General features: G+C 43.6%; 1 protein-coding gene across 1 annotated transcript in view; it reads left to right on the top strand.

Moving 5' to 3' along the window:
• Nucleotides 1-23: 23 nt before the first annotated feature.
• Nucleotides 24-19,953, top strand: part of csmd2 (CUB and Sushi multiple domains 2) — a 251,381-nt gene continuing 231,451 nt past the window's right edge. The window contains 2 exon segments of the mRNA XM_051955076.1: nucleotides 24-900; nucleotides 17,733-17,949. Of these exon segments, the coding sequence (XP_051811036.1) occupies nucleotides 726-900; nucleotides 17,733-17,949 (392 nt within the window). The 5' untranslated portion in view covers nucleotides 24-725.

Here is a 19,953-nt window from a genome sequence, read left to right on the forward strand (position 1 = left end):
GCGCAGAGAAGGAGCAGGTCTGCAGTCTGAATCTTGGCGTCGCGCAGACCCGAGACGACGCTGTGGCCAAGAGCTGCTGATTCTGGGAATACATACCGCATATTTCTCTCTCTACAAAAACATCACTGACTACACTCCAACCTTGTTCGACAACTTCTCCAACGAGGCTTTCCCCCCCCCCCTCTGTCTTGGATCCGGATTTGGCTCTCCATCGTTCGCCATTCCCCGTTTGAATCTCGGTCTGAGTTAAAAACGTGGATTATCACAAATGCTGTTATTAACTGGAGGTAAATTAGACCGAAGGACAAATAAGTGCTGCGGGAGAAACTGAAGGAGGAATCTCTGTGTGTGTGTCTGTTTTTTGTATTGCCGTGTGTCTGGTAATATCAGTTACACATGTGGAGCCGACCAGGGATTTTTCGCTCCTGTGGGGTAGATCGTTGACCACTTCAATCACGTCTCACCCGCGGTTCGCCTTCTTCTTCTCCTCCTCCTCCTCCTCCTCCTCCTCTTCTTCTTCTTCTCCCCTTTTAGGTGTGAAATCTATCTTCTCAGACAGAGACTCTGAACCCCTCGGTCCCCGCATGACATGGTTCAGTCCAGCTGCGAGATCCGAGCCTCCTCCATGCATTGGGATTTTTCTCAGCGCCGACACCGAGTGAATCTCCCTTTTCTGACCATCTGAGAACTCATCGCGCCTGCCAGACCAGAGACACAGCCCTGCCATGACCGCCGCTTCAAATCGGGACGGAGCAACGGGACTTTGGAGGAGACCGGAATGCGCATGCAGAAAGGGGGACGGAATACGGATTTTTGCTCTAATGAAGGCGGGAGTGCAGGCGCACCATTGGAGCCGGGTGCTGCTCTTATATATGGGACTGCTGGCCGCCTCAGTAAAGGGTAAGTCCCCATCTTTTCCCGGCTGAAGACATGCAAAATGCAGCAAGGCTTACCACCACCGCCACCCCCCTCCGCACACACTCCATCGCCCACCCTCCTCCGATTCCTTACTGAATGCAAATCAGCAACACGCACTCATCCTAAAGGCGCATTTGGGATCCAACCTTGCTGCGATGTGTCGCTGTGCTTCCACTCAAAGTTATTAATAGGTGGCTGGCTGGGCGGCTATTTTGGTGGCAGCAGGAGCCTCAGGAATCGCAACTGAGCTCGTGTCTCTCCTTGACTCTGCTGATGCGCTTCGATAAAGGACTGTGCTGGGTGTTTTGTTGGGGTGCTTTTTTTTTTGGAGAGGGAGCAGGAGCTGGATTAAAAGAGCTGAATGTTTGTGTGGATGTGTGGTTGTCTATTACGAGGGGTTCTCAGTCAGGTAGAGAGCTGCTGCTGCTGCTGCTGCTGATGATGATGATGATGATGCTCGCATGAGGAAATCCGTTGAGGTTGTGAAGCAGGGGGCTGATTATTATGCTGTTCAGAGTCCGAAAGGTTGTGTGTGTGTGTGTGTGTGTGTGTGTGTGTGTGTGTGGGGGGGGGGGGGGGGGGGGGGGGGGGGGGGGGGTATGCTCTTCTCTCGGACTGTTCCTTCTTAGTTTCTCCTCCTCACATCACCAAACACCACTAAGTTACCAATGAAGCATCCATAAACATAATTGGATGTACTTTCTCCCCCCTTTCCTCTTTTTCTCTAAGAGTGTGTGTGTGTGTGTGTGTGTGTGTTTGAGGGGGGTAAGGCCTAATTAACTGACTCTGGGTTTTCTGCACATGATTAATTGCAAATGGAAATCGTGCAACCGGAGCTGGGCATTCAACAGATTATCATTACTATCCATTTACTTTGACGTCCTCGCAGCCTTAATGTGTTCCGGTCACGGATTCTTTCTCTCCCCCCCCCCCCCCCCCCTCTTTCTTTCTTCCCATACTGGTGGATTTCCGTTTGCTCGTGGCGTTATTTAGAACTCAGGCTTGTTTTATTCGGAGAAGAGCCGCAATGATTTTTTCCCCCCATCCCGAGCAGGTCCTTTGGCAAAGAAAGCCAGCCGTTTTATCACTGTCTTGGCTCCGCACCACAGAATGGGCACTATTTTTAGCCAAAGCCAAGAATACTGCCACGGCCACAATATGAATTTGACAGTGAGTCATGGCTCTGTGTTCGCCCACTCATACCTTTTGCTTGGACAGCTCATAATCCACGAGCGAGTGGGGAAATGGGCACCGTTTTCTTTTTTCGGCGTCACCAAGCAAAAGTGTAGGAGTGTTTGAAGCTCTCGCAAAAAAAAAGAACGTCACCCCTCAACCGAATAACTCCCACTCTGTCACCCACTTTTCATCCAACTTGTGTCATCAGCCACCCAAATCAGGGCTTCATCACACGCTCAGCTCAGTCCCATAACGATACTGACAAATCTCCTTTGACTTTCCTGTGAGGTAAATCTCATTGCGGCTATATTCGGAGGAGACTGCTTGTTTTATTTGTACCCGGGGAGCTCTTTATTGCCCACTCTCTTGCCGTTTGACTCTACTTTTGGAGCCAATAAAAACGACTCTAACTTATTGCACATATTTACGAAGAGCAGGGAGGACCGGGCTATCCATCTACACCTCCCTTTGCCCATGTAACCACATTTATTTTAAACGCTGCCGATAAATACGTTCGAATATCAACACGCCGGCGTTCAGGTGGTCTTGGCGCGTCCCTCGGTGCTGCTGCAGCCACCAGCAGTTGCCCCATCCTCCCATTGAGCGGCACCAGAGCCTCACACTATGCTGAGAGGAATGGAGAGGGGAGAGGAGACCTGGGATCCGTGGCATTTCTGTATCCACGCATCAGGCCAAAGCAGCACATGTCAGACACAGTGGCTCGTACGTGTGCTGTTTTTTTTTTTGTTTTTTTTTTTGTTCGCACACATTTGCAGAATGTAGGCTGTGTTCCGTGGCGTTCGTTTGTCAATCAGCCTTCTTTTAAACAATTCCATGCCTCTGGTGTCATCTTAACAGCTCTCCCAAAGGGCCAGTTCAGACAAAGATAGATACCTGTGAAATGTGTCAGACAATAACGCATTGAGGAGAGCAGCGTGTCGTCTGTCCCCGGGATCAAAAGCAGCTGTCCCAGTGGACCCGCCGCTCAATAAGCGCTAATAAGCCTCCATTCATTTACAGGGGAGGGAGCGATTGCACAAAGAGGCTGGAGAGAGAAGAAGAGAAGAGATGATGATGATGAAGAGGAGAGGCAGATCGGGGGTGACGTGTCCTGTCTATCCGGCGCCTTGTTTCGGGTCTCCAAACTCGAAACTCCACCGGTATTATAGATCAGTCGTCAGCGGCGCATGAGACAGTCGCTCAGCATGTCCATTTACACGCAAGATCACGCTTCGTCGTCCTTCCTTTCACTCCTTTTATACGAAGCGCGGCGTTGTGCCTCTCCCTCATGATGCAACTTGCAGTAATGTTAGGAGGACTGGAGGGCTCGCTGCCCCCTCTCCTTTTTATCTTTTTGACTTCATGACATTTCCTTGTATTCGCACAGTCATGAGGCTCTTGAAGAAAGGGACAGGGCCAGTGTGTGTGTGTGTGTGTGTCTGTGTCTGTTTGTGTGTATCTGTATCTGTGTGTGTAAAAGTGTGTCGGCGTGTGTGTGCGTACATCTCAGGGTTAAGGAGTAAATGTACCCGGGTTACAGGTCAAGAAGTAGTGAGAAGAACCTTGATGTAAAGTCATGTTTTCAAGATCTATAAATCATAAAGATGGCAAACTCCAACTCCAGTTTTTCATTTTAAGGACATTCCCAAAGACCCGTCACAAGAAGGCTGCAGATTTGGAACTGGCACTGTTGAAACTGTTTGAATACCCTGCTGTTGACTGAGTAATGGATAATCTAATGGCCGTGTTGTACCTAATAGAATGAGGGACCCTGGTGAAATGTACTGATTGGAACAGACTGCTTAATGTATTTTGTTGAAGAGAGGATCGTTTTAAAGTTATCCAAGTAAAATACAGTTATTTAATTTGCCTCTATTGAGCCATCTCCAAAGCTCAATGCAAGGAGACAGTTTCAGCACCTCAGACAGCGACAGGAGCAGCTGAAGCCCTCTTCAGAACCACGGACAGCTCCTTAGCCAACCACCAGCAATACTGGAGGGTTAGCAAAACCCTACAAGATGGAATTTCTCCAATGTTTTCATGGTTTTGAACCCTTAACTAGACACATCAGATTTGGAACCCCATTTGACAATATCACATCATAAAGCCATTGGACTTTAATTGAATGTCACTGAAATTCTTCATTTTAGAGGCACTGAAAGTGATTTCTGTACAAAAAGTAGTCATAATTATACTCAGTATCTAAAATTTGAATGAGTAGCAGCTGGGATTTCCATTAAAATTTCAAGCAGTTTCAAGCAAAAATGCAGCACATGACCTTATAACCAGGCTTTGAAAATGCAAAATAGCTTTTTTTTTGTCCAATGTCATAATAAAATGAATAGATTTGGATATTTTGCTTTTTGTTCGGGCAAAATCAGTGAATTGAAGATGCCAGCAGCTAATTTAGGAAATTGTAAGAGGCATTTTATCCCAGTTTCTGACATTCCATTGGCCAAATGTTAAAATAATAATCCTCCTTCAGCTCCATGTAGTAAAACACCAGTATGAAAGTGCCTAAGAGTGTTGCCTATTTGCTAAATGTTGGCGAAATTATGTGAAGACTTAAGAGTTGGCGCTTGGTGGTCTCATGGAATCACTTGAGCTTGGCAAACCCAGAGTCCCATGTGTCCTGTGTTTCTTCATGATGAGTGTATAGGCATCCCTTCAGCTTCTCACCTGTCTGCTTGCAACTCTCAATCTCAAATCCTCCTCTACCTGCACGCTCTGTTGCTTCCTATTTCCCATCTGCTCTCTGCATTCACAGTTGAGTAATAAAGGAGGGAATGGGAGCTGAGAAACAGATGACATGATCTATTTACTCAAAACTGAATAAAATGTGCGGAATGCAAAGCAGACGGCGTGCTGCTGCTTCATCTACCTTTGCAAAGGAAAGTGAGCAAGAGCTGTGCAGTGGTGGTCAAGATGAAGATGGAGATCTTAAAGAAGTGGCATAGAGGGGGAGTAACAGCAAAATCAGCGGGAAAGAGCGGGCTGTGAAGGGAGCTGAGAGGCAGAGAGCGGAGACGACTGCTGCAGTAGATTGGTGATCAGCTTACACTAGCTGAGAGATAATCTGGGCCCTGTGTTTCTGTGCCGTTTCAGTGCTTTCTTTAGTAAATGATCTATTTGGAGGGCTCATTTTCTTATCAGGCATCAAGCAGACTCCAACTTCAACAGCTACCAGCTTGTAAGCGAGCTCGTGGCCACGTGTATGTGTGCGGTTGGACGAGTTTGTGAGTTGCCACCCCCGTTCACTCCAGGATGATTAGACCAAAGTGTTGACAAGCAGGTCATTAGCTCCCTCAAAACGGGCCTCTTAGGAACAATGTGCTTCTGTGCGTGCCGGTGAGCACGTCCACGGATTTTCGGATGATGCAAATGCCCTCGTCCTCGTGACCGCCATTATTTCCTCCCCCACCTGCCGATGTGTCACCCTGCGCTCGCTGTCTGTCTTCCCTCTTCCACCTTCTCCTTCCATCCTCCCTCCACCTTCCTCCCCCTTTCTCCCTTCATCCTCCTCTCTGGTGATTCATACTGTCATCTGTCTCCAGATGGCCGGAGCTCTGTCACCATGCTTCGTCATAGTGATCACAGCAACACAGTGACTCTCACACACACACACACACACACACACACACACACACACACACACACACACACACACACACACACACACACACACACACACACACACACACACACACAACTAATTCATGCACACTCGCAGACTCCCTCGTTCCCAAAGAAAGCATTCCTAAATGCATTTAAGCAGCCAGGTGTATATCCAGCTTAATTGGCTTCTAAACACCGTATACCACCTTATGAACCGACAGCCAGGTGCACATTTGCAGAACTTCTTGATTAAAGCAGCACTGAGGAACATCATGTTCAAATAATCATCAAATTTACTCGATTAAACACTGTCAGTATTTCAATTCTTACCTGAGCAAAGAAAACCGTGCGGTAGCAACACTCCTGTTCCTGTTCAAATATGACTCTCAGCTTGTCCTGGAGCTCGACATAAAATTAATGAATGTATATTTTGGCTGCTTTACATATCCAGGGAATATAAATGGAGTCATGTTGAAATATTCAGGCAGTCCGTATGCTTCAAATTCGAAGGCTGCAACAGTGCTGTGAGCCTCTCTGTTACACTACGTGTCTTACATCGCTGGCATTTCAGCGGCCGTGCTCCATTACAGATACTGGAAGGTGGATGGAGGGTTTGTGGCAAAATGCCTTGCCCAAGAATATGTTAATGGAGCTGGTAGAAAATAGTGGGGGAGTTTGGCAGCGTTCTGCCGCTCCAAGATGCAAATATGTGCAGCTACTTCATCAGCCATGTAGCTGCTGGGAGGTATGAAATAGCAGGAACAAGAACATACATGTGAAGTCAGCCTACACTGGATAAGTACAGGTGAAATAAACACAGAAATAAAACATCCTGAGCTTACAAACCATGAGCCACACACAGGAACAAAGCTTTAACAGAGAAGTCTTCATTTGGATTGAGATTTTTTTTTCATCTCTCTGTTATTATCAGACATGTATTTTCTCCAGCTACTGTAAATCCCCATAAAGTCAGAGATGGACATAGATGCCCTGTCTGTCTTGTATAGACACAAAGCTCAGGCTGAGATTTCTTTAGCTTCTTGATTTACACTGTTCTTATCAGATATCAGTGATCCAGGAGATTGAAGATTAGATCCTGGGCAGGAGGTATCTTGTCCTTGTCCTTTTTCTTCCCCATACTGCCTCTCTCTCTCTCTCTCTCTCTCTATTTAACGTATAGGCAATCTGTCAGTGGTCTTTTTCTGGAAACGAGTCATCATGCAGGGAGAGGCAGAGAGTGTGTGTGGGAGTGGACGCCCACACTTGTGAGGTCCAGTTGGAGTTCTTTTGCTCAAATTTTGATTTTGGATTGGGAAGAATAAAGTTTCATGTCATTTTTGGCATAATATACTTAGTATTAATGGTGGATTCTTCTGTTTGAATGGAGTGAAGCTGTTGTACTGAGTAGATTTATATTTTGTTCATGTGTGTAGTAGATGATCAGCCAAACCATTCAAACCATGTACAGGTGAAAGAAATGGCATTGATCTTCTAGTTCAAAAAGCGATATTCAAATGGCAAATCTTAGGTCATGGCATTCATAAGAGTTGTTGATGCTATTTTGACATGTACCACCTAAACTCTGTGTCAGTCCCCACAAGGACAGTGCGCCCTGCAAAAACTGCTCAGGAATGGCTTAAAGAGCACAAGAATCCCAGTGCTAACAAAAGTCGGGAACACCTACCTCCAGTTCTGGCAGAATTTCACCAGTTATTATGAAATTCAGTTCAAAATTTTGTTGCTCACATTTAAATCTCTACAAAGCTTGGCCCCGCTCCATTTATCAGAACTTTTAAATCCTTATTCTGTACCTCGATGCCTGAGATCTTAAACCCAGCAACTGGCTAACCATTCCGTGATCTAAAACTGAGGGGCTTTTACAGTTTTAGCCCCAGCATTATGGAACAAGCTCCTTGACCGTCAGAACAGCAGAGTCAGTTCCTCAGTTTAAAAAGCTTATAAAAATATACCAATACGACAAGCATTTTTCTACATTTTTATGCTTGGTTATTAGTCTTTGCAATGTTTTCACTGACGCTTTATTACTTTTACTGCTTTATTTAATGTTTTGTGTATTCTTATGCACTTTGCAACCCATATTTCGGAAGGTGCTGTAGGAAAAAAATATATGATTATATATAAAAATGCAATCAATGGAGGCCCCACTGCACAATCCACAGGACCTAAAGGATGTCCTGATAATAATTCAGTGCCAGACCCCACAGTGGTTCCCACAGAGATCCCACGTTCACTCCCCGACAAGTCAGAGCTGATTTGGCAGCATGAGGTAGACATGCACTGTATCAGGCAGATGGTTTTAATGTTACGGCTGATTTCTGTATATCAAAATAAAAGCCAGGCAACAACACTACAAACAGCTAGTCTAGCTCTATCAAAAGGTAACAAAGTCCACATACCAGCCCTTAAAAGCTCACAAACTGCCACATGGATTCCTCTGGATTGTTTATTCACAAGCTGAAATTTAAAAACAAGAAGATTCTGTGTTGCAGTAGAGATATAGCATTAGACTATTTCTTGCACAGGATTAGAAGAATCTACTGGTTCCTGGCAGCTTCACAGCAATGACAAACCTGCTGATCTTCTCATCTCTCCCTCCAAAACTGCTGAACAATTCATTTAAGAGGATATTGTTGGTAGAAATTGATTTGTCTCAACGCCGGCAGGTTTTAATCTGTCTAAAATGTGTCTGCTGGAGTTAGTCACCCTCAAAGTGTCTGGTGTCCAAACCCAGTTTAACCTAATGTAACAGCAGTTGTCTTCTGGCTCATGTTACGTGTTTCGCTGCCACAGAGGAAATAAATTCCTAATGAGCATAAGTGAGTAGAGAGTATCTCCTGACATACTGCAGAAGTGAACCAAAAAAAATATTATCTTTCAAACAGGCCAGAAACACAATGTGGCACAAAGCCTGTTCGGAGATGCCAGCCATCTTCTGAAAAACTCCTGTTTGTTTTATTAGCTCTTATCTTACATTTGGGCTATTTATAAAACCCCAGTAAGCTTAGCAATATACTGGAATAGAAGAAGAGTATTTATTGAGTATATTTATCTAAGCATTTCTGCAAATTTTCTGCAATTTTATGCCTTAAATACACGTGGAAAATTGATTAAAATTTACACAAACATTGCATTTCAAATCATATAGGATCAGCAGTGTAGATGTAACACAGTGTGTATGTAACATTATGAGCAGAAGCAGCACTTCATTTTATTTATTATAAATTGCAATTGACACTTGAGCCTTCCTGGAGGGGCAGTTAGGATCCGAGTTGAAAGGTTAAAGTGTAGCAGAGTGCGCTGAAGTGTAGCTGATTGATCGTCTGCTCATCTATCTCTCAGTGATAGATAGAATAGTCCTGTTTAGACAGCCATGACCTGACCTTTGGATCAGTGCTTCCTCTCTACTTCAGCATACACTACTCAGTGAGGATCAGATGTTCACAGATGCCCACTCACCAACTCACACATGTGTAGATCAACATGCATGTCCAGAAATATGCTATCACATGTTTAATACATCCATATCTGCATTACGCCTCTTCGTGTTGATGCTATTAGTCCAGAATATGTAGTTTTACCTGATTTCTGGTATAATTTAAGTGTATAAGCAAGATTAGCACTTTATCTTAGGTTGAGATCTACTATCAGTCCACGAGTTTGACTGAGAATGAAAATGAGGTGATAATTTACTTCGACTGTTTCACACATTAGTGTCACACATAATTGTGCTTCCCCCCCACCCCCAAGTATTGAGAAGACTGGACATGAAAATGGAAATTATTTGAGGCATGTATGCATGTCTGTGTGTGTGTATGAACAGACACACTGCATGTGCATGTGTGAAGAGCTAAAGTCACACATGCAGCGCACTCAAGTAATAAAAAAACAATTGAGAAAAAAGATTTGTCTTCATATGTGTTCTCTTGTCGTACCGTTGTCATGGGAACAACATACAGCTTCAGTGACAGGAGCCGTGAGTGAGGCTGTTTGAACTGCTCTTTGTGTCTTTTCCTTTTTACTCATTTTCTACTCATCAATAGAGATGCGAGTGCACGTACAAGCATGAAACGCATTTGCAAACACACACATACACACACACAGAAATATTTCTTCAGGCAGCCAGCCTCAGTGTGTTGTTGTGTGGGAGGCCCATTTGCGCCCCTGTTGAATAAACTCACCCACAAAGACAGGGGTCTCTCTGAAAAGGAGCAATATCAACCGTAACATGTCTTTCACAGCGAATGGGCAATTTTCTATTGATTAACTCGAAATCTTGACGTGTGGGTTGCTTAGTGAGCTGTGTTGTCCACAATAATACTAACTTACCATAAAGCTATTTAGATGCACTGATAAGAGGAGATTGGTATGAGAAAAATATGATGAACAATTTCCGAACAGTCTCAGAGTTAAACACCATGCAGTTTAAGGGAGAGGCTTTTATTTTTTAGGTAGGTGTCTGTTCCGCAGGTCCTTCTGGCTGGCATGGTAATACTGCTGGTTAAATATGACCCAGCTGGAAGGAACTGGCTGGCTCCCCCCTTCTCTTCCTCTCTGTCTGAGAGAACACATACTCCATTGTGCTTCTTTTGCCAGCCCTGATAACAACCAGGAATGTGTGCATGCAAATGTGCATTTCTGCGTGCATGCCTCCTCTGCGTTTTACCATCCAGCTACTTTCCTCACCGCTTTAATCTTTGGCTTAATCTTGGAACGTGGGTGTTGTTTATTTTCTTACCCCACACATTTCACCCTCCAGCCATGTTTCCATGACAATGCGTTTTTGTCCATGTGTGTGTATTAAGTATGTGTTGCCAAGGGCGTCAACAGATCCTTGAAAGAAATGGCAGAGTCTGAGATGTGGATATCACAAGTGGGACAGCATCAAATTGAACGTGGAGTTGTTGTCAGCATGGTGCAGAAACATGCTCATTGATTTACATTTGAGACGTATGTTAACAAATGAGCTCACATATGTGTTTGCTTGAGCAAATCCCCACCATATTTCCTTCGACACGTTCTTGCAGCAGGAGGCCATTCCCAGTTCAGGTTGTGTACCATTATGGAAATGCAAACTCTGTTTTTTCCTGCCCTTTTAAGGACACAACATTTACCATTCAGCTCAGCGGAAGCAACCTGCGGAGGGGAGGGCTGAGAGGGGCCAAGCCTCTCACTAGCACCTTCCACTGCATTTGGCTTGTCTGTAATGGCAGGCAGTGCCGTCCTGGCCTGGACATTAGCCTAATGTATGGAGGCGAGTGGGTTCGCTAAGCTCAACCATTTCCATTTTAATGGCGGCCATCTCAAGGTTAATTCAGATATGATGCGGTCAAGGCGCGCATATACGCTGACACGTCAAGAGACAAATGGTGGTGCTGAGAGGATCTATGGGGCGGAAGGGTTTATTTTCCCACCAGGGAGGCAGTTACTGGCACGCACACACACACACCAAACATTTGGTTGTTTGAAGTTTACTCATGGGGTTGGTTATATGTGATAGCAGATAGCTTTGTTACTCAATAAACCCAAAGGATGACACGTATTTATTTGGAAATAATCCCGTGTTTGCTCCAATGGGAGGCTTTTTTCCGACTGATATTGTCCCTCATGGACCATATATGAATTCTTTGTTTTCCCTCTAGAATAAAGGAGTTGAACTCAGTATTTTAGCGGTGTGATGAGAGAGAATTGTAATAGGTAATGTAAAGATCCTGTTTAATTTTTGAGTTTTGTGTGAGATACATGTAGAGTACCTGTTCTGGCCACAACTGGAACAATTACATAGTAACTTTGTATTCAACTTACTTGTTTTCAATATTTTGTTGAGGAAAAAAAGAAAATAAGATTGAAATGAAAAACAAAGCTCAAATTATTTTTGGGATTTGTTCTATTTTCATCTGTTTTTGTAGTCATAATTTTAGTTTTATTAGTCCGCTTAATCTCCATATTTTATGATATTGTAGCGTTTTACTGTTAATATTCATTATAATCAGGCAAAGTTTTGTTTTATGTCGTTGTCTTGTTTGCTTTTAAACCTTAATAATTACATTTCTTAGGTTAGTATGTAACACAAACCTTATTTTTCTATTAGAAAGCACAGTATGACTTTAACATTTGTTATAAATAATGGCGACTTGACTTGACTGAACATTCCATGATGCAGGTTTACATTTTGAAGCACATCAGATCAAAATGTGGAAAATGCATTTCAAAAATCCGTAATTTGAATAGAGCCCTCCACCTGCAACTCTTTCTTTCCCCTCGCTTTCCCAGATGAACATGGATGTGTGCAGATGTTTCAAACGTGCACAAAATAATCAATTGAAAAGTGCCAATTAATTTGTGGCTTCAAACCAACACCACTCTCCTCTATGAGAGCCTCATTGCACATCCAGTTCCTACCACGGACTTTGCTGCTCTTTATGCTCTCTCACCTGATTTGAGTGAAAAGCCCCTGTCATCGTCTGAAAACTCCCGTCACGGGCTAGATTTTCTAAAACCTGAAAATGGAGCCAAGGGGAGGTGCAGAAGTCTGCCTTCCTCTCAGACCACTTGAATTACAATATGCTGAAAGGTTAAAATGGAGTTTTTGCCCAATGTCGCCATAAATCTCCAGCCTACCCAAGCTTTAATGGCAATGTCAGAGGTTGCATGACAGTATTGAAATTCCATGGGGCCTCTCTGAAACCTTAAACAGTAATTTTAATTCTCCTCAGTTGTATTCATGTTGCACAGCGTAAAACGTAATGCCCTTATGTTATTTACTGAAAGAACAGCATGGTCTCTGTGTTGCTGTCTTTTGTCCAAAGGCAAACTTGAATCATAGATGAGGAGAGAAGAAAGAGACGGAGAAGGACAAAGAAAAAAAAAAAACTGTAAGAAAAGATGGAGTCCAGAAAGGAGATTTGCAATTCTGTGCTGCTAGTATTGTTTGTGTCTTTATGGTATTATGGGACTGTGATGTCGGGATTCTGCTCACTACGATGAAATAACCCCCCCCCCCATTCATAGTCACTGTAGCTGATGTAATTGTGTTGCAGCGGGGGAGTTACATGAAGATATCTGACACCCTGCTCACCCAGGGTATAGGGATTACACTCATACATGTGCAGACAATCGATAAATCCGTATACAGACGAGTGTGCATGCCTGTACTCACATAAACACAACACACGCACGCGGTTGAAGCCCTGCTGTTCGCTAACAGTGCAGATTAAGTGCTTTCTTGCTGTGACTGTCACTGGCTGTCGGTGACCTCAGCGAGTTAGGTTAAAAAAAATTTATAGCGTTTCTTCTCTTTCCAACTCATTCACCTCCCTTGGCTGTTGCTCTTTCACTTGTTGACCCGACATGTTCTGTCGCTCATTCCTCCCTTTCTTCCTTTTCCTTTTCCACTGCTATTTTTTTTATTTCCCCTCAGTTCATCCCCCATCTCACCTTTGCTTCTATCATTCCTCACATCATGCCTTCCACATCTATTTTCTCTATATGTTGATGCATTCAGTCAGTCGGCCCCTCAGCCCCACCTCTCTCTCCTCCTCCTTTGCTCTCTCCCTGTCTCCTTCTTCCACTCCGAGGGGTTGCTGTCCTGCCTGAGTGTAGCACAGTGACCATCGATTCATCATAGTGTCACAAGCGCACCGCTGCAGCCCTGTATGCCCGCTACTAAGCAACTGCCCTAGCAAAGCAAACAAAAGGTCCTACACGCAAACACACACGTGCACAGGTAGAACCTGGAGTGTTGCCCCGGCAAGGTCACACACTCATTTGGCAGCGCTGCACACCAGAGATGGTTAGCGCCAAGCAGCTGCTGCCAGTGGCACAGTGGGCTAAGCACTGGACGGCGTATCTGTTGAACATCCACTGACATCAAGCGTAGTTAACATCCCCATCCCAAGCCAATGCAAGCAGTTCCCAAAGACATACCGCAGGGCTAAAATACACTAAGCGCTTAAACAAGTAAGCAATTTTCCTAAATGCTGAACCAACATATATGCGACTCTTCCATATTCATAATTGTACACCTGAACTTAACACAACTTCCCGAGAAAACACGACCTTTTACTTTGCTGCCGGTTGAGCGGGGCTAAAACAGCACGGCCAGCAGTCTGTTTATAGGGTCTTTATGGCGTGTCAGTGGGGGTCAACTGCAGGATGGGCTCTTCGCTGCAGATTTACACTGAGGGGCTTCAGAGTAGGTCGCCAGCTTCCAACAGCTAATTTCATAATGCACCCTGGGCGAGGCTTAAATAATTCAACCAAGCCCCAAGTGCAGGATCTACTTAATCAAAGGCTCGTGGTTTTCAAAGAACAGAGAAAGTAGACTCGCAGAACCTTGGGTAACCTCGCTCCTATCTCGTGGTGGTAAATTATTTTTGGGGCAGATGAGAATCAGTTTGACTGCAGAGTGCAGCAAAAACAGCAGCACAAAACACTCAATTACTGCTTGATTTAAGTAATCAAACTCGATAATTTGGAGTCTGATGCCTGCAGAGATGCGTTTTAATGTGAACTGTGATGGGTCTGTTTTTTTTTTTTTTTTTTTGCACATTTCAATTCAGACCATCTATTTTATTTTATTTTCGTGCAAGAATAAAACAATTTCTAGCTGCAGTGGAAAAAAAAAAAGAAAAGAAAAGAAGAACGCAGCCTCTCTAAAAGCTCCATCTTAGTCTTTTATCCCAGATTGTGCGCATCATTATCGATTTAAGAGTCAGTCACTTGGCACAGGTGCTCACACTTCAAAACAGCGTTCGGCCGGGCTCTGGCAGTTGACTTATTCTCCATCATGATTTTTTTTTTTTTTTTTTATTCTCCCCCTCACTTAATTGTACCCATAAAACACGAAGCCCGAGTTCCTGCCTGGTTGATCACCTGTCATATATCAACATGTACAGCATGTTCCATCCCGTAATAACACGTGCACTCTGGCTGCGAAAAAAGCTTTTATTCAAAACATGCTCTCTCCTCTGTGTCCTTTTTTTTCAGCTTTGGAGTGATTTTACTTTGGTACCAACGCAACAGTCATGGAATCATGTCTTTCTTTGAGCTTTTTAGTTCAGTGGAAACTGATTAATATCAATTTAGTTGCTTTAACCTCCCTGGTGTTGTAGTACAGCCCCCTTCCACATCTAACTCACTAACTTGCCCATATGCAGGAGGTTCACAGTCCACCCTGACCCCCATCAAGATCTGCGGTCAGGCTGCTGAACAAGCCATTGATTGGCATTTGTCCCACAGAGGCCTCGTAATGAAGGAGATGATGAGTAGATTATTGAGCTGGCTGTGTATATGAAAATCAGGTAGGAGAGCTGGATGTGGGGGTTTTACCTGGATATTAGTATTGACCTGATGGTAATTGGGAGGGTGGATGCTCGCTTTCTGAACCTATTTAAGGGCTTTAATGAAAAATCTGATGACGATAGGTCCTGCTTTGATCTTTTGTGTTCGTCTCTCGTTACTGGTTAACAGACGAGGATGAAGAATGTGCACAAAGAGGAGAACTAAGTAGACACTGCACTGCTCGGTTATTTTCAGCACTTCATATACAGTATATAGGTCATATTTACTTACTGTTAATCTCATTTTCTGTGGATTTCCGTGGTTTATTCGAAGAAGTCATTGTAACACTCGCAGCTCTCACCAGCAAACTGAGAGCCCAACTCTCCATGCAGCATTATACCCCCCGCTTAAATATATTCAACTTGTCAGGGTTCAAGTGCTTGCACATTAGCATCTTTTGGAAGAGGTCAAGCGCGTATGAAGCGCTGGGAAGTGACAGCTGAGAGGCTCCTGCCTGTTTTTGACGAGACAGGCCCTGGGGAGTCAACAGTGGCATGATGGATATACTGTGACTGGAGATGCTATTATCCTCCCGCTGCTGCTGATGCCGTCCAGACAGCCGAGGTCTTCACCTCCTCAAACTGTCTCCACTTTTTACCGTCTCCTTCCAAACCACCCAAAAATGTATCGTGATCACTGATTTTCTGCTCTACCTGCAACAAAGAGCTTTTATTGGTTTTGCTTGTTTGTGTTTGTGTCGGCTAATGTTTTTCCAGCAGCAATTCAGCATTCATAAAGAGCCTGATGTGGCGTGTAGCCGCTGAAATCTTGAAAAACAAAGACTAGATTATTGCCGTGAAAACAAATGCAGCATTCGCACGTCTGGCTAACCGAGGATTATCCATGTCCGTGTTTTTTTGTTTGTCTTTTTTGTTTGTTTTTATATAATTTCCTCTCATTTCTCTGTGTACTTCCTAAATGAAAGCTCTTGTTATTCATTTCAGTCATGAGCAAAACTAAGAAATAGTAAAAAATTGCCCCCGTTTTTTTTTTCTTTTCTCTTGTCTTGTCTTCATGCTTGCTGCCTTATTACCTGTAAATCCCTGCTGATTTCACATTTCTGAGTGAAAATTTGGATGGATTCTGAGCTTTGGGATTTTTCTAACCAACAGAGAGTGCACATAAAGTGGAACAGAATCTGTGTGTTTCATAAGCATTCAATAAGGGATGTACATCCCCTACAGAGGGCTTTAACAGAGCAACTTTCACTTTTACATGTTTCAAAGCTGCAGTTTTTTTTAAGGCCCTGAGGGGCTATAGCTAATTTCCATGCATTGATTTATCACAATCATTTTCCCAGTTGCATCTCAGGACATGCAGGTAAATGAACAAAAATCATACCGCCTGCGAGTGCTGCATTGTTTGTGTTGTTGGATAATGTGGGTGTTTGTAGCTAACAGATGTCCTCCAATTATATTCTCCTAATTATATTTTAATCAGGCTGCATTATGATGCAGGTCTCAGGCTGAAGCAAACAAAAGGGAAGACAGATCATTTGTATAAATAGCATGTATGAGGATATGTGTTCATGCAGGTCCTGTTTATGTGGCCATAAGTCCACTTCTGTTTATTGCATGTTACATTCCCAGTGGAGGAGGAGGAAGAGGAAGAAGTTACAATAATAAAAGAAGACAATAACACATTATAGACAACACAAGATCAAAAGTATTGAAATTATGAAACACTGGAAAACACGGTTGCCTATCTGTACAGTTGGTGCAACAGTTCAAACACTAATACAAACATTCTAATTTGCAGTCTTTTGTGATTTGCTAGTTGCGTTGTTTCAAATGCAGTTTCAATCTAAAATTGATTAACTGTTCAGTCCTACTGTCTACAGATGCAAATTAACTTGCACATTAACCCGGTTTGCAGAGCGGAGATTACCATCACCACCATAATATGAGATCTAAGGACTGGGTTAAGTACTACAGAATGATGTTTGCACATGCACTCCCCCTAGCACTACAAAGCTAACAACATGCAGAGCTGCACAAAATATATGTAATATAATCACACGTCAGTCCCCCTCCGTGATTAATTACAACTAAATCCTAACAATGATTAAAAGTCTTGGTCTGCTCAGATTAGTCAAAGACAGATCATTCAGTTTAGAGATTGAAAACACAGACACACGGCTCAAACTTCACACATCCACCCCGAGCTTGATGGATAGGAACGCGCACAATTAAAATCTCAGATTGAAGGCAGCAGAAGTGGCTGTGGATGAAAATGCAAGATGAGTTCGATTAGTGAAGCACTCACGTGTGTCTCTCTGTTTCTCCTCCTCTCCTGTCTAGTCGTCTCGGCTCTGTCCAGCTCTGCCATGTATTAACGTGGGAACCTGTTACTAAAGAGCCAGTTTGTGAACAAGTGTGATGATGGAGGTAGTAGAGGTGCAGGAAAAGCTGAGAGAGAGGTGAACCATTTCGCGCTGCCATATTAATGGCTTGTGCTGCACGCTGTAGGTGATAATGGATGCTGCAGCACTTGGTGCAAACTGTTTGACTGTGGGTGTGCATTTGTGTGTATTTGTCTAATTTCCATTCTTGGTAGTGGAGACGCGTTTTTTTATGCCATGTAAAAATCATCAACACTGCTACACTCTTTTCACTGTTGCCTTTCAGTCTTTTAATAACTGCCTTTTCTCTCTCTTATTACAGCCCAGAACTGCAGTTACACTCTACACAATCCCAATGGGACAATAGAGAGCCCCGGATACCCTTACGGTTATCCTAACTATGCCAACTGTACATGGGTCATTGTGGCAGCGGAGCACAACCGGATACAGCTAGTGTTTCAAGGCTTCGCCCTCGAGGAGGACTTTGACATCTTATCTGTATATGATGGGCCACCCAGTCCTGGGAACCTCCGGACAAGGTAAATTTGCTAACTGAATGTTTTCCAATGTGTGTGTAGAGCTTGTTTTTGCTTTGATTTGGCATCATTGTGGATTCATTTCAAATTTGAAGCAGTGCAATTAGCAAATGCAAAAACTGTAAATTAGGATGTATGCCATGCAGTGCATTTGACCCACGGTGTAAACTGGAATGTCAGTGGTTTTGCAGATTCATGCCATCCTCTTTGTGTGACAGTCACGCTTTTGATGTTGTCTCATATGCTAATGCGCCCTCACATGTCTGGAGTCTTTTATACAGTGAATATTGAAGCTTGATTGCAAATCAAGTTGCAATAACTGTGAGAAAAACTGCAATTACTTATTCTCCCCAAATCACTTCACCCTAGTGCCCATGTAGAATTTTGCAATTTTATTTGTTTTCAAGAAATGTGAACAAAAGTTTGCTGATTTCTGACAGCTGCATAATGTGGTTTGTTACAATGACAAAGTGAAATGTTTAAAATATGATTCTACAAAGACAAGATACAGATATATAAAATTCTTACAATTTGGCCTCCATTTACAAGTGACATGTTCGCTCATTAAAAAGTGAAGCTGAACTCTTGCTTCTTGCCCAACAACTCATCCCTTGAGATTTTCTTCACCATTTCCCCAGATCTCTGTGGATACAATGTTCTTGTGACCAACAGCGAGATGGCCAAAACCATGGAATTAAAACCAAGGTTGTATTAAATTGAAACTGCATGTCCTTTGTAGACTTATTTGGACTTAAAGGTATTGATGAAGGTAGTGGACTGGGAACTGGAAACGAGGCAAAACTATAATCAAGACTGAAATCAGTGATGCATTCAGACGGAGTTGTAGCCAATCCTCCGGAGACTAATGCGGAACCGACTCTATGGATGCCGTGAGAGCATCCGAGGTTATTCACTGGGAATCCGGGCACATTTTATGCTTCAGAGCTACTAGCGAAATGAAATAAAGCTCACTTGGGTGTGAAGACTCAAACAATTTCTGAATCAACAGTCTCATCCTCCTGCACACCTATCAATTTAACAGCCTCGGAAAATGCTGCCTTGTGCTAACATCGCAAACTGAAATAGCGGCTGCCTGGTTTGCAGAGTTTTGTGTTCGCTAAGTTGACTTGTTTTCTACTTTTGGGGAGATGCATGTTGTTGGGCTGGATTTGCCATCCAAAGAATTAGAGTTTTTCTCTCTATTCAGTGATTCATGTATGTATTTAGGGATATTATCACTTGTAGTCTAATATCTAACAGACCTTTTAGCAGTCTCTTACCTACGCACTCACTTAATTAGTGACAGTTTCTCCATCTGATCACTAGAAGCTCCACCGAAAAAGCTTTTAATTCCCGTCACCTTCTGCTATGAGCCCGGCCTTGCAAACAGTTGAAAGCGTATGCTATGAAAGCCCTCCAGAGACGGATGAGAAAAATATTCTTCAGCGCTTTTGTCATTGACACTGTTTTGAGTCTCCGCCGGCCCTCTCTGTGTCTCCCCGTCGGTATCTTCCTCCCTCTCCCTCACCCCTCGGCTGCCCCCTCCCCCTCCCTGCGTCTCTCATTTTGTGCCAGTGGTGCCTCCACCGCATCTCCCCGCAGAAAGCAAATGAAAGAGAGAAGAAAATCCATTATGGATTGGCGTTGCACTGTTCTCCTCAGCCTTTCTCCTGTTTGGACCTCTGGGCCTTGTTGTATATTGATGCTCCAGCGGGACAGAGGGGAAGGCGTTCTCCTCTCTCTCTTTCTCTCTCTCTAAGCGCTTTGAAAATAAGTGAAGGGAAAGAAAATGAATTTGAAAGATGACGGAAAAGGATTTTTGAGAGGGGAGACAACAATGCAAGAGATCGAGGAGCAGGAGGAAGTTTCAAGTTTTCGTGGGGAACAGAGATCTCCTTTAGATTTGGCTCATGCTGCCTTTGACCGGTTCCTCTCTATTCAAAAGCGGCATTTTGTAAAAGTTAGACTTCAAGCGTTATCTCTGAGTGAGCTTTAAATAGGCTAGAA

Source organism: Acanthochromis polyacanthus, chromosome 11, assembly GCF_021347895.1.
Source record: "Acanthochromis polyacanthus isolate Apoly-LR-REF ecotype Palm Island chromosome 11, KAUST_Apoly_ChrSc, whole genome shotgun sequence".
NCBI lineage: Eukaryota > Metazoa > Chordata > Actinopteri > Pomacentridae > Acanthochromis > Acanthochromis polyacanthus.